The sequence below is a fragment of the Rhincodon typus genome, chromosome 29 (genome assembly GCF_021869965.1).
Source record: "Rhincodon typus isolate 14 chromosome 29, sRhiTyp1.1, whole genome shotgun sequence".
In the NCBI taxonomy this organism is placed as follows: Eukaryota; Metazoa; Chordata; class Chondrichthyes; order Orectolobiformes; family Rhincodontidae; genus Rhincodon; species Rhincodon typus.
Window position 1 is genome coordinate 21,140,128 of NC_063360.1, and position 14,580 is coordinate 21,154,707.

A 14,580-nucleotide genomic window follows, 5' to 3' on the forward strand; every position below is an offset into this window, starting at 1 on the left:
AGGTGTCCCGGAGAGAATGATCACTGCGAAATGCAGACAGGGGGAGTGAGGGAAGATATGTTTGGTGGTGGCGTTCTGCTGGAGTTGTCTGAATGGCAAAGAACAATATTTTGAACGTGGACACTGGTGGGATGAAAAGTGTGGACAAGGGGGACCCGATCATGCTGTTGTGAGTGATGGGAAGGGGCAAGGGCAGGAGCACAGGTGATAGGTCGGATGTGGTTGAGGGCCCCGTCAACCACAGTGGGCAGGAAACCACAGTTATGGAAGAAGGAAGCCACGTCAGCATCACTGTTTTGGAAGGTGGTATCATCCAAATGGATACAACATAGGCGAAGGAACAAGGAGAATGGGATGGAATCCTTGCAGGACGTAGGGTGGGAAGAGCTGTAGTGAAGCTAGTTAATGGCGTTGTAGTTGATGGCAGTGGACAGTATATTCCCCAAAATGAAGACAAAGAAGTCAAGGAAAGGAAGGGAAGTATCAGAAATGGATGATGAGAAAGTTATAGAAGGGTGGAAATTGGAGACAAATTTTTCAAGGTCCAGGCAGGAGCATGAAGAAGCACTGAAACAGTCATTAATGTGCCAAGAAAGGAATTATGGGAAGGGGCCAGTATAGGACTGGAACAAGGATTGTTCCACGTACCCATTAAAGAGGCAGGCATAACTGGGACCTATGCAGGTGCCCATAGCCACTCCTTTGACTTGGCAGAAGTGAGATAAATTAAAGGAGAAATTGTTTAGTGAGATAACAAGTTCAGCCAAGTGGAGGAAAGTGGTGGTCCTCTGATGCCCTCCACCATATTGACAATTTCCAGTTCCCTGGCCCTAACTGCCTCCTGTCCCCCATGGATGTCCAATCCTTCTTATACTTCCATTCCCTACCAGGATGGTCTGAGAGCTCTTGGCTTCTTCCTCGACCAGAGGCCTGAACAATCCCCATCCACCTCCATTCTAAGGATCATTGTCTGCCATTCAGAGAACTCCAGCAGAACTCCACCACCAAACACATCTTCCCCTCACCCCTCCTCTCTGCATTTTGCAGGGATTGTTTCCTCCAGGACACCCTAGTCCATTCCTCAACCACCAACACTACTACCCCTTCCCATGGCATCTTCCTATGTAACCACAGAAGGTGCAACACCTGCGTTTTCACCTTCTCCCTGCTCACCATCCAAGGGCCTACACAATGTTTCCAGGGGAAGCAGCATTTCATCTGTATCTTCTCCAATCTTGTGTATTCATTGCACCCAATGTGACCTCTTCTACATTGGAGAAACTAAATGCAGACTGGGTGACTGCTTTGCAGAACAGCTCCAGTTGATGCGTAAGCATGACTCTGACTTCCTGCAGCCGGTCATTTTAACACAGTATCTTGCTCACATGCCCACATGTCTGTCTTCAGTATGTTGCCATGCTCCAGTGAATCACAGGGCAATCTGAAGGAGCAAATTCTCATCTTCAGAGTAGGCAGTTTACAATCTTCTGGGCTCAATATTGAGTTCAACTGCTTCAAATTGTGAACACATTGCTTCCCTTTCTTTTAACTTTACTTGTTACATTCTCTGTCACCCTGTCTTCATTTCCCACACTCTAGTGGGAATATCTGTCCTTTCCAGTCTGGCAGTTAGACTCACCATTGTTCTGTCACTCTCATATTCCAATTGCTTAATCTGAACTATCAAAATCCTTTCTCCCCCAGTGCTCTAACACTTCCCACCGCCCCGCAACAACACCTCCCTCCCAACCACCCCCCAATTCCACATCCCTGTGTTATTGCATTGATTCTGCCTCCTCCACACTTCACTTCAGTTCTGATGAAGAGTCGTCTGAACTTGAAACATTAGCTTGCTTTCTCTCAATGGATGCTACCTGACCTGCTATGATCTCCAGCATTTTCTGTTTTCAGTAAAAGTAGCTCTATTTTTCAGTGCTGTTTACACTTCTTGTGAGGTCAGTCAAATAAGATTTACACCTAAGTTGGGAACTGTCAAACATTCTAGGAAATATCACTGCAAGCATTGTGCACAGCCATTGCTTTTTAGCATTCACTCTTCAATTGTTCCATAGCAGCATTCAATACTTTCCTTGTTCGCCCAGAAACAGATGGACCTCTAATTGTCAAGCTGGGCTTGCTCCTCTGCGATATGCGGCTTGTGAGAGGAGCCAGCCAGCGTAGTGAATGTTTGTCATTTCCCAGAGTCCATTGCACTCAGCTATGGGCAGCCTCAATAGTTAAACAAAAATTATTAAACTTCCTTTTTTCATTCTGCTGTGTTTTCTATGAGTGGAATATCCCTCACACAAATAATAAGCTCTGGTATCCGATATCCACTTTCTCTCCACTATAACTATCAATACCAAATTCACCGTTAAACTGTCAATAAACAAAATATTTATTTATTGGCTGATGTGGAGTATTCAGCCATTTGCAAACCTGTAATAATAGACTTCTGTAAAAAATTAGAGCAATTCCAAACCTACTCAGAAATGGTTAATAATTTCATCAGTAATGAAGCAAAGTTAATAAATATTACAATTACAATGGCATTTTGAAGTTGTCCATTAATGCCTTGTTGCATAATTACATTTGGATTCGTTTTAATGAATAGGTTAAGAATGTCTTAACAAAATAAATATTACCTTATATAGAAAACATTAACAGTATGTGATTTGAATGTAAACTGCTTTGTTGAATGACTCACCGAAAGCCTTTCTCGGTTCCACTAATCCAAGCGTAAATGGTTGACCTTTGGGCAAATCTTTCAACATCTTGGCAACTTCATAGTGTCGACAACCTACTATCGTTTGATTGTTTATTCCCTCTATGTGATCTCCAACACAGACTGTCTTGATTCTATCGATTGTGCTGCCTTCTTTTATCCTCTGTGAAATCAAAGTTGTTGTTTAGTAAAAATGAATTTAATTAGCCATATGAAAGAGATCGATCTTTTCATAAAGTATTTCAAAGTTCAATAGACAGGCACAGTTTCAACAATTCATTACATTAATTAAAGACAGAAAGAAATCATTAATTTGACTTTAGCTGGTATTTCACTTCAAAAGCTATGCCTAGACATGTGGAAGCAATGTTATTAACTTCACCCTGAGATGGGAGGGAGGTCTTCCCTGAATTATTTATTAATGTTTAAAAGTTAAATTGTTTCTAGCATTTTACATCTTCATATGATTGCCTGCTTGATTCCGAGAAATTTGATTATTTAATCTTTTAACTGATTCTCTAGGGTAATGTTTTCCCCACAAAATGATGCTACAATGTTATCACTGGAGTTTAATCTGCTAGAACAGAATAGTTCTTAGTGTGATAATGCAGAATCAAGCTATAAATTAACAAAACAGTGTCAACAAGATCTAGAGGAAGGGACGAGAACAGATATGTAAAGTATATGAATCTCATGAGGATATGATTTCAGCTGGAAGAACCATCATGAAATGAGCAGAAGTCCAAGAAAGCAGAAACTCACCTTTTTTCCAGTTTTCTGGTCCTGTAAAGTTGAAGTTTTGAACACAAGTATTCTGGAATTAGTTTAGCATCTTTGCTCATTTTAACTATTTAAGGAGTCGGTTACTAACACTGATTAGTTCCTGTTCAACGTGATACTTTTTCACATAGAAATCATATAAATGTTGTTAAACCAATAATCAGATAATGTAAATGCTTTCCAACCAGCAACATTTAAATTGTGAACAAAAAAAAAGTTGCTGGAAAAGCTCAGCAAGTCTGGCAGCATCTGTGAAGGAAAAAACAGAGTTAACATTTCGGCTCAGGGTTCTGAGGAAGGGTCACTGGACCCGAAATGTTAACTCTGTTTTTTCCTTCACAGATGCTGCCAGACCTGCTGAGCTTTTCCAGCAACTTTGTTTTTGTTCCTGATTTACAGCATCCACAGTTCTTTTGGTTTTTTCTTAACATTTAATTTTAATGTGTTTTAACTGATGGAGCTCTGACAGATTGTTATTTTTGGTACGTTTGGGACATCATTATGAGCAATACAAAATACTTTCTGTTCATTCCTGATACCAACCAGATTCCATTTGTTCAATTTGTTCAGGTGAGGAGAGGTTAAAATGCCAGCATTTAAAGCTCATTTGTTCAAATAAGCAGCTTATCTTTATCTTAAATCAGGTGAGGCAAGTTTGCTGAAATTTGAAATTATAGTGAAAATGAATTTAATGCAAATATAATTAGCTCAATAACACAATATCCCTCAGAAACTCTGTAAATTCCAATCGATAGGCATGCCAGATTAATAATGCCATTGGTTAATAGATGGCGCCCAGGATGCCACATAACTTTGCAAAGAGGGAAAGGCAGGTCCCTATACATGTAGCCCTTTCGCCCCAGTGGAGTCTCACACCATTGGTATGGTAGGTGGGCAGTTGAAAAATAACCATTCACTGCCCCAGGCAAGGACTGAGGCAGAGGCTGCATAGTTGGCTGGTGTGGTCAGTTATGTTGGTGCCATCTTTAAAGTCACTGCTTCAGACCACCTCTATAGCCATGTGACCACCTCTAACCCCACAGACATCAGACATTCAGCACAGCTTATGGAAATCTAACAGACATTCCAGATGGTGTATGTGCCTTGCTCAGACAGTGGAGCAATTCATCCAGGATACGCGTGGCGTCTTTCATTTCTGTCTGCCTGCTTTTTTTGTCTCCTTCACTGAGAATTGGCAACTGTCCAAGGAGACCACATTCAGCAGATCAGTCAGTGGATGTTGGAAGTGTGTACACGCCTGCAAATGCCCAAGAGCCCAAGAGACTAATGGTGAGACTAGGAGATGGATAAGGTGTTTGGATATCTCCACTAGAGGCCTACGGTTCCCGGGTCAGCAGAGAGGTACAAGAATGCCTTGTGACAGTGGTGGATTAGCTGTCTTCTGTATCTGGGATCACCTCACAAGGTGTTCCTGCTGCAGACAGCCACTTCTCAGGCCCTCTGCCAGTGACACAGTTTCATCAAACTACTGTGATAATAGAGCAGAACCCAGCCCCCAACCAAGAGACAATCACAATATTGGGCCCGACCAAGTCTAAGGTGGCCAAAGAACACCCGCTGAGGGGATCCCAGGCCACTGTCCAGCTGTCACACTGAAGAAAATGAAGATACAGAGTTAATGCTAGATGCACCTCAGCATCTCAGGTAAGTAGAGATTTAAAGTGTTCCTGCTTATGTCAGATTATATTTGTAATCATCGTGTTATTTGTTTTCTGGAAATTTCCAACCACTGTTGGAAGCCCTTTGGCATTGCAGGGGGATCACGTCCATTCCATGAGCTGGTTGGGAGTGACCAGGGTGAGTGGAGTCATCTATTGCACAGTCCAGGTGGCTGTGAGTGATGGGACCCAGGCTCAGAATTGAGGTGAATGGCAACAGCATCATTTAAAATGAACTTTGATTTGTTGGATGGCTGCAGCAGAAAGGATCAATTGTTAATAAGAGCCCAGGACAGTGAGGTGTATCAAGATCCAATAATAGGGCCCAAGGATCTAATGGGACATACTGTGCCTGATTCGGAGTGTGTGCTGGGGCTGGGGCCTGTGATTTCTGTCCACTTCCCATGATCTCTTATACTTGTTTCTTAGAGTCCTCCATGCAGCTCCTGTTGGCTTTTCAAAAGTGACAAATGGTCTTCATTTTCTCCATCTTCTTCCTCAGCTGAGGATGCTTTGTACTTCACTAATTCATCTGTGATCAAACTCTATCCCCACGCCCATCTCTAAAATCCTTTCTGCAGCACCAGGATATTTGTGTCATGTCAAGCAGACCATTTGATGCTCACTGAGGAAATCTGAATGAAACAGCCAGCCGGACCTCATTTTGAGCCAACCGAGAGTCTACTCAGAGGTGACTCGGGTCATCCCATGGTTTACCATTGTATTGTTCCCCTGCTCGATCCTGGCAATTTTTTGTTATTTAGCCCTTCAATGCTCATCCCTTGTCAGCAGGAACCAATTGTTTAAGGCATGATGGGAGTGAGGGGGGAAAGAATGAAAACTGGGGTAACTCAGTGGGTAGGTGTCATGGCTGCTGGCAGGGCACCACTCAGGCACCTGCAGGATTTGCTGGCGATTTGTGCAGATCGGTTGCATGTTGATGGAATGGTATCCTTTCCTGTTATGAAGGTCATTGGCTGGCCAATATCTGCAGCCTGTGAGATATAACACCTGGGGGAATCCAGCGATGGCACTGAATCCTCGAGCTCTCACAACCTGACTGTCTGCATCAGTTTGATAACGCTTATGTTGGCTGCACTGATCTGCAAACTGAGTAGGAGTTGCCATCCATGATTCTACGATTCTCTATGATTCTATGCCTACAATGGGAGTGGAATCAGCCAGAAGCATAGTCATTTCTGTTCACGCTCACTTTTGCAATGAAAAACTGCCAATGCAACTTGACCCACCTCCTCCAACACCAACTTGGATCTCCCACAGTTCTCAAGAGATGGGCAGTTTTGGGTAACATGGTCTCTACACCAGAGCTACCCAACCTCTGGGCCACATGATTTTGGAGTCACATGCTCTAAGGTTCAATGGCAGCTGTGGAGTTTACTTTATGTTTTGACAGGAATTACGTCCCTTTAATTGTTGTTTTCTTTTCCCTGCTGGGGGGATCTGGTTTTCCGAGGCCCATTTACTGTTACAGGTGGATCTCCACTCTTTTCAGGGCAAACCCATCCCTGTTCAAGAATTTTCAACTCTAAAACCTTCCCCTCTCAACCTGCTCAACAATTCTCTGACCTTCCCTGGCACCTTCTCTGACCTTCCCTCCTCAATGAAGCCTGAGGCATGGTGTCACATTGGGAAGAAATTTGGGAACCACTGCCCCTAAGCCACCTGCAGGTAGCTCAGCCTCTGTCTGTATTCCCTTGCTACAGGGCACCAACTTATCCCGCACTGGAAACTGCCTAACGTACCCACTGTGACCTTTTACCACTTTTCCATCCTGCGGGTGGCCAAGCGATTTCTGCTTTCTGGATCTGGATTTCTCATAAGATTGGCTTTACTCCTCAATGGAGGACCCACCACCTGAATGAACATGGCCCACATCGCATTAGGGTACTGCCCATGTTAAGTCCATGCTGTTGATTGCCTCTCTGACAATGCCCAGTCCAAGCCTCTAGTTGGGACCTCTGCTCCCTGTGCCAGGAGCTTATTTGCTCAGCTCCTTCTCCATATGCTCAACCCTATGGCTGCTCTGCGTCAGTCTTTCTGTGAAGGCACAATGCCTAAACCCACAGGTCCTGATTACAACAATAAGCTGAGTTGCTACCCCATTGTGCCCCCTAATTATTCACCTAGGCCCTGTTTCCCCATGTATTTCTTGTAAAATTTGGAGGGGACAGCAAAGTCCTGTTCAACTTGTTCCTCAATGACATCATTGACCTGCCCATTGCCCGTTCTGTAAACAATGAGTGCCATTCTCACACAGGGTTTCCATCTACTGTTTGTCAAATCCAAATCCTATGTGATGGTGCCAGAGGTCCACTCTGATGCCACATTGCACCAATCCTTATGCCTCCAAAGCTATACATTTCAGAGCTGTAAAATGTGGGCCTCTCAATGCCGGTGGCCCATAGTTAAGAAACACCACATGTCAGTGAGGATAGAATTCCTGCAGAATTTGCCAAGATGGAGGAAATTTCTGTTTCTCCGTCTCTGCATAAAAATAAGTGCTCCTAAATGTTTTATTCATTTTAGTCCGTCTCCACCTAGTGGTCTAATTCTGCTATTGTTGCCATGAATACTCTAATGACCTTGTGTTCTCTGGGACACATCCCCGAAGCACCAAATTGTGCAATCCTGTAATTGTCTAGTGTAATGATTATGAAATGGTTAATGTTGATGTTACACTGATTACAACCATTCTAGTAATGTTGCACACAGTCTGTGGATGGAGACAAGGAGTTCTACTTTAGCTTTTGGGAAACAGATACCTATAGTACCTCTCTAAGGACCTAGTAACAATTATGCCTGACCAATTGCAAAACTTCCTGATTTCTAACAGAACAGAGCCTCTTCTGTAGATACTCTATTGTGGAATCCTCTACCACTAATCACTAGGTAGACCCAAGAAAAAGGAAAAGATGAAGGAAGATTGGCAGCAGTGAACTACCTTACACCATCCAGTACCACACACTGGTAGAGGTGGCAAAAACCACAAAGCATTAGAAGTGGTCATCTGGGAAAATACTACATCTTCCACATATTCACACTGGGTATCCGCAAGAGCTTTGAATTGTCTGAAATAGGTGACAGCTACCTTTGCTCAAAGAATTGGTGTAAGGATCATTTTTTCAGCTTTCCTTTGACTTCATACAGCTCAGACACGTTTCTTCATATCTGAACCCAGGTTGACGAGTATCTTGATTTTCTTAATAAAGCTGAAGCAACTATTTGTCAACATGTGCTGACACCTACCTTTAATTGAACACGTTAACCTTTAATTTGGACTTGCTGCCAATGCAGCTCCACACTAAGCCAGTTTGTACCTACATGTAGCACAAAAACCCTCTCTTTTTAAATCAAAAGCATAATTAAAGGTCAAGTAATTTTATGTTTATCACCATTTTTGTTTAGTTTTTATCACACTTTTATATGTACTGATTTACATTGACTGTTTTAATATTTCATTCTTTACATCATTTCGCTCTCCCCAACCCCTGATTTATTGAGCTGTACTTGAGCAGAGTGTCCACAGTCAGTGCTTCTGTACCTTAATGAAAGCATAACCTGTTCCATTGTCAGTGATGGTCAGACCAAGAGCATCTTCCGACTTTGTCACCTCCACTTCCTTCATTTGTCCTTTTACATGGGCGAAGATAAAGTCCTCCAGTCCAATCTGGCCTCCTAATAATTTCTGCATGTCGACTTTGTGAGTATTTAATGTGCAGAAGAGAATCTGTTAAGACAAAACAAAAGAAGCACTTAAAATACATCACAAACAATGTGAAGTTAGATGAGTAGTCTTTGAAATGATAAAGGTTTGTATTCAATTGTAACCTTTCTTATAATAATAAATATGGGCATGAGAACATGTATCCAATCAGACTGGCCTGGATATTTATCACATAATTAAAAATATTTTCTTCAATTAAAAACACACAAACATTTGAAAATAAAATAGAATATATTATTTGAGGTACAAGTATCGATAAAGATGTTAAGAGTATAATATTATGCTAACACCTGAGGCATAACACAATTAATGCTATTGCTTATCAGCGAACTAGTTAATACTTCCTGAGATATGATAAAAATTTATTGATATGTTATTGAAGTTTAGAATAAGGGTTACATATAGCCTTACAAATCCCATTTTTCCAAGTGGTTTCTCCTGAATCTGTCATATTTAGAATCATAACTGCTCTATATCGCAGTCCCACAGAAAGGTAGCAATTACCCTGCATTTAATTTGCAAGTGTACATAAGAATTATCTCTGATCTGTATGCAAATTTTGGAACCCCTCAATCCACTGATGTGCATCTATATTGTTCATTTTTGAATCATTTTTCATTTGTTGCTGCAAGATTTCTTGCATATGTTTATTCTGACTCCTCCTGACATGAATAACCATCAAACATTGAGATACCAAGAAACTCCAACCACTTAGCCTTACATTTCAAGCAATTTTGAGCTTCTTGCTCACCAAGTAAATAACAGGGTTCAATAACATTGTCCTCATGTGAAGGTGTAAAACTATGTTTATTTATATCAAAAAACAACCCATGCCAAGATAAAAGTAAAAGAAGTGTGGAAGAATTAGTGTAGCTAAATTTTTATTGTTTCAATATATAATTGTGGTTTGCACAACTGATAGTTAAATGAGGCCATTATTATTATGTATTGATGATTCAGCAACTTTGATAAATTGTTGCATTTCATTACATCATTTAAAGTCCTAACTTTCCTGTATCTCAATACGATCATCCAGCACATTTGTTATTTCACTATAACAACTTCTAATTGGAATATTACGCCTGCCACTTACATCCGTGATTCCTCTCACACTTCACACCAGTTTCGAAATTTCCAGTTCGCAGGCTCCAGCCACCTCCTCTTTACCATAGAAGTGCAATCCCTTTACACATCAATCCCCCGTCAGGCTGGTCTCAGGGCTCTCTGCTTGTTCCTGGAGCAAAGGCCTGAACCATCCCCACCCACCACCACCCTCCTCCACTTGGCCGAGCTCATCCTCACCCTGAATAACTTCTCTTTTAACTCCTCTCAACTTCACGTCAGATGGGTACCTCCATGGGCCCCAGTTATGCCTATCGCTTTGTGGAGTATGTGGAATATTCCTTGTTCCCGTCTTATTCTGGTCCCCATTCACAACTCTTTTTCTGATAAATCAATGATATCATTGGTGCTGCTTCCCTCTCTCATCCGCAATTGGGTAAGTTCGATTTTGCTTCCAATTTCCGCCCCGCACTCACTTTCACCTGGTCTATCTCTGACTCCTCCAATCCCTTCCTTGACATCTCTGTTTCCATTTCTGGGGATAGACTGGCCACTAATATCCACTATAAACCCACCATCTTCCACAGCTACCTGGACTATACAGCCTCGCATCTTTCTTCCTGTAAAGACTTCTCCCAGTTCCTCTGTCTCCATTGCATATGTTCCAATGATGCCAACTTCAACAAGGGAGCCACCAAACTGCCCACCTTCTTCATCAACCAAGGATTTCCCAGCACCGTTGTTGACAGGGCCCTCAACCGGGTCCGACCCATACCCCGCACTCCCACCCTCACCCTTTCTCGTACCTCCCACAACAGCGAAAGGGTTCCCCTTGTCCTTACCTAACATCCCACCAGCATCCACATCCAGAAGGTCATCAGCCACTATTTCCGCTACCTCCAGCAAGATGCCACCATCAGACACATCTTTCCCTCCCCTCCCTTGGCCACCTTCCGCAGGGACCATTTCCTCCGGGAGACCCTGGTCCTCACTTCCTTCACTCCGAACATCCCCCCACTAACCATGGCACCTTCCCCTGCAACCATCAAAGGTATAAAATCTGCCCATTTACCTCTTCCCTGCCCAGTATCCAAGGGCCCAAACATACCTTCCAGGTGAAGCAGCACTTTACCTGCACATCACACAATCTAGTCTACTGTATTCGCTGCTCACAATGTGGTCTCCTCTACACTGGGGAAGCAAAACATAGGCTGGGTGACCACTTCACAGAACATCTACATTCTGCTTGCAAAAAAGACCCTGAGCTTCCAGTTGCCTGCCACTTTAACACAACAAGCTGTTCCCTGGCCGACACCCTTGTCTCAGGCTTGGCACAGTGTTCCAGCGAAGATCAGCACAAGCTAAAGGAACAACATCACATTTTCCACTTGGGGACCCTGCAGCCCTCCGACTCAATATTGAGTTCAATAATTTTATGGCCTGAACTGTCCTTGCCCCCACCCCGCATGCCAGGCTTTGTTATCACATAGTCCGCTATTACACTCTACCTATTGCTCACCACTAACAGTCTCCATTAACAGCTAGTCACCCTCTAGCTAGATCATTATCCACTCCTTTGTCTGTCCAACTGTTCTTCTCTCTCTTTGGGCTCTATCCCCACCGATTGTTTACTCCTTACCCCCTCCACCCACCCTATCTTCTGCATATAAACCAACAATTTCCTAGATACCATCAGTTCTGAGGAAGGGTCACCAGACCCGAAACAATAACTCTGCTTTCTGGTCACAGATGCTGCCAGACCTGCTGAGCTTTTCCAGCAATCTCTATTTGTGCTTCTAACAACTTCTAAAGCCATTAATAATTCTATGATAGAAGAGGTAAGCATGTCAACAGGTTTATTTTATTATAAATTATATCCTTTGCCTGGTCTAAAATAAACTGTCTTTTTGTGTTTTCTTCAATGTTTCCATTACTGCGCAAGAATACTTTTGGAAATTATTTTTCATGGAAAATTACAGGCTGATAATTATAGATATACTTTTGAAAGTTCAAGCTACATGTATGAATAATGAAGCTATTTATGACAAGCTCCTGAGAATTGCAGGAAGATAACTGCAGCAACCAAAAGCCAATTTGGTGTTCTCAATGTTGTGTGGCCCACATTTTGTCATGAAATTGGATTCTTTTGTTCACAGGAACTACCAAAGGTGCAGTGAAGGGAAAGAAGGGGTGAGAATTTCCAGTGCTCTAGGAGTGGGGAGTGCCTTCATAGGCAGGAAGAAACAGAATGGCTAGAGAGGGCAACAAGATAGATCATAGATACTGCAAATAAACATGAAAATATAGGAATGAACATATGGATCAGGAGGGGCATACGTGGGTTACAAAGACAGAACAGCAAGCCACTAAGAGAAGTTAAAACATGAGATTCAAATTTTTGGCTGAGATAATGATCTTGAACAGAAGCTGATGCCGTTTGCATAGCTGCAGGCAATTAAGGCATTGAAAGTGTCAACCTCAAGGCAATTACAAGGTATAGATGGCTATCTGGGCAAAGAAATGGAAAGAAAGGGCTGCAGACCCTACAAAGAAACTTGGTTAATGGAAAGGATCGTGGACTTGGAGGTGGGATTGGGGTCAGATAAATCTGCTCTTGGATCAGACAGGACATCAGAATTTCACACTGTCTGAATCAACTTGCAACTGCAGCTGGGGAATCAGAGATAAAGTGGTTACATTAACCAAAGAACATGGCCTCGGGTTTGTTAACATACTGTTAAAGGAAGTTTGGACTGATCTTTAATTTGATATTAAACTTAAGTGGCTTCTCTCCAAATGGGATTGGAGAATTCCATTGCGACCAGAGTGACAGGATTGAGCAATGGAGATGGGGTGTTAGCATTGTCAATTATCATAAAGACTATTTGGTTCACCAATGTCCTTCAGGGAAATAAATCTGCCATACTTATCTTGTTTGGATTACGTGTGACTCTGAACCCACAGTATTGTGGTTGACTCTTAACTACCTTTGGGCAAATTAAGAATGGACAATGAATGCTGGTTAAGCGATCAAATTACACACCCTGCGAACCAATTTTTAAAAAATAAGCAGGAATATTTTTTATTAAAAATCCAGATCAAGGAGTATTTATGCTGTACATTCCCTTAACACATTAAATTAATGGGATAAAGGGCATGATAACCTTTGGGAAGAATAGGATTGATAAGGCAAGTTGCCTTATTTGTTTCCTGCTTTCTTAAAAACTTATAATGTTCTTTCAGATATATTCGCCACTGCCTCCGTGTTTCTATCTCTGCATGTCGCCATTTTATTTTGCCTTCCCTGCATTCTTCCCTTTCAATTTCACTCCTCTATTAGGCACTATTGCCCATTCAGTCAATTGACTATTGATTATTTTTAAGGGCAGTGCCTCTCACCTCATGTCTGGTGTTTAGTTCTTTCGTCTATGTTCAGTGCAAGGGTGTAATGAATTCAAGAGTTAAATGGAGCTGATGGAACCTAAACTGAGCATCAGTGAGTAGATTATTCCTGAGCATGTATTGTTTGATAGCATTTCAATGATCCCTTCCATCACTTTACTGATAAATCTGGAATAGACTAATAGAGTGGTAGTTAGCCAGGTTGGATGTGTCTTTTTTTTAGACAGGGCATATCCTAGCAAATTATTCACATTATCTGGTAGATACCAGTGTTGTAGCTGTACTGGAAGAGCTTGGCTAGGGGTGTACCTAGTTCTGGAGCACAAAACTGCTGTAGTATTGCCAGAATGTTGTCAGGTTTCATAGCCTTTGTAGCATTCAGTGCCTCCAACTATTTCTGGGTGTCATATGAAGTGAATCAATTTGCTTGGAGACTGGTATCCATGATACTGAGGACCACAACAGAAGGCTGAGATGGATCATCCACTCAACACTGCTCACTGATGATAGACGCAAATACACTTTGTCTTTTGTACTGATGTGCTGGGATCCCCCATCATTTGAAGATGGGGATATTTGTGGAGCCTTTTACGCCTCAGTTTTAGGTATTCCTGAGGCTGCTCCTGGCATGCCCTCCTACATTCTTCATTGAACCAGAGTTTATCTCACAGCTTGATGGTAATGGTAGAGTAGGGGATATGCCAGGTCAAGAGATAACAGATTGGTGTTGAATACAATACTGCTGCTGATGATGACCCACAGCATAGATGTCAAGTTTTGTGTTATTAGGTCTGTTTGAAAACTGTCCCACTTAGCATAGCGGCAGTACCACACAACACAATGAAGTGTATACTCAATGTGAAGACAGCCTTTCCTCTTCACAATGGACATGTGTTGGTCACTCTTATCAATGCTGTCGGAGGCAGACATGTCATTGACATGTAGATTGGTGAGAAAAAAGTCAAGTAAGATATTCCTTCTTGTTGTCCTCTCATAATTTGTTGTAGATCCAGTTATGTTGTTTAGGGCTTAGCCAGTTCAGTAAGTAGTGGTTCTACCAAACCACTCTTGGTGATGAACACTGAAGCCCCTCACCTGGAGTACACTTGGTGCCCTTTCCACCGTTAGTGTTTCCTCCAAATGATGTCCAACATTGAGGATTACTAATTCCTTAGCCAAGGGAGGCA

The 14,580-nt window shown here is 42.3% G+C and overlaps 1 protein-coding gene across 1 annotated transcript in view; it reads right to left on the reverse strand.

Moving 5' to 3' along the window:
• The window catches only part of gipc3 (GIPC PDZ domain containing family, member 3), an 81,556-nt gene that overhangs the window by 59,308 nt on the left and 7,668 nt on the right, over positions 1-14,580 (reverse strand). The window contains exons 2-3 of the mRNA XM_020513910.2: positions 8,747-8,932; positions 2,708-2,888 (exon numbers count right to left, since the gene is read on the reverse strand). Coding sequence (XP_020369499.2) covers positions 2,708-2,888; positions 8,747-8,932 — 367 coding nt within the window. The remainder of the gene's footprint in view (positions 1-2,707; positions 2,889-8,746; positions 8,933-14,580) is intronic.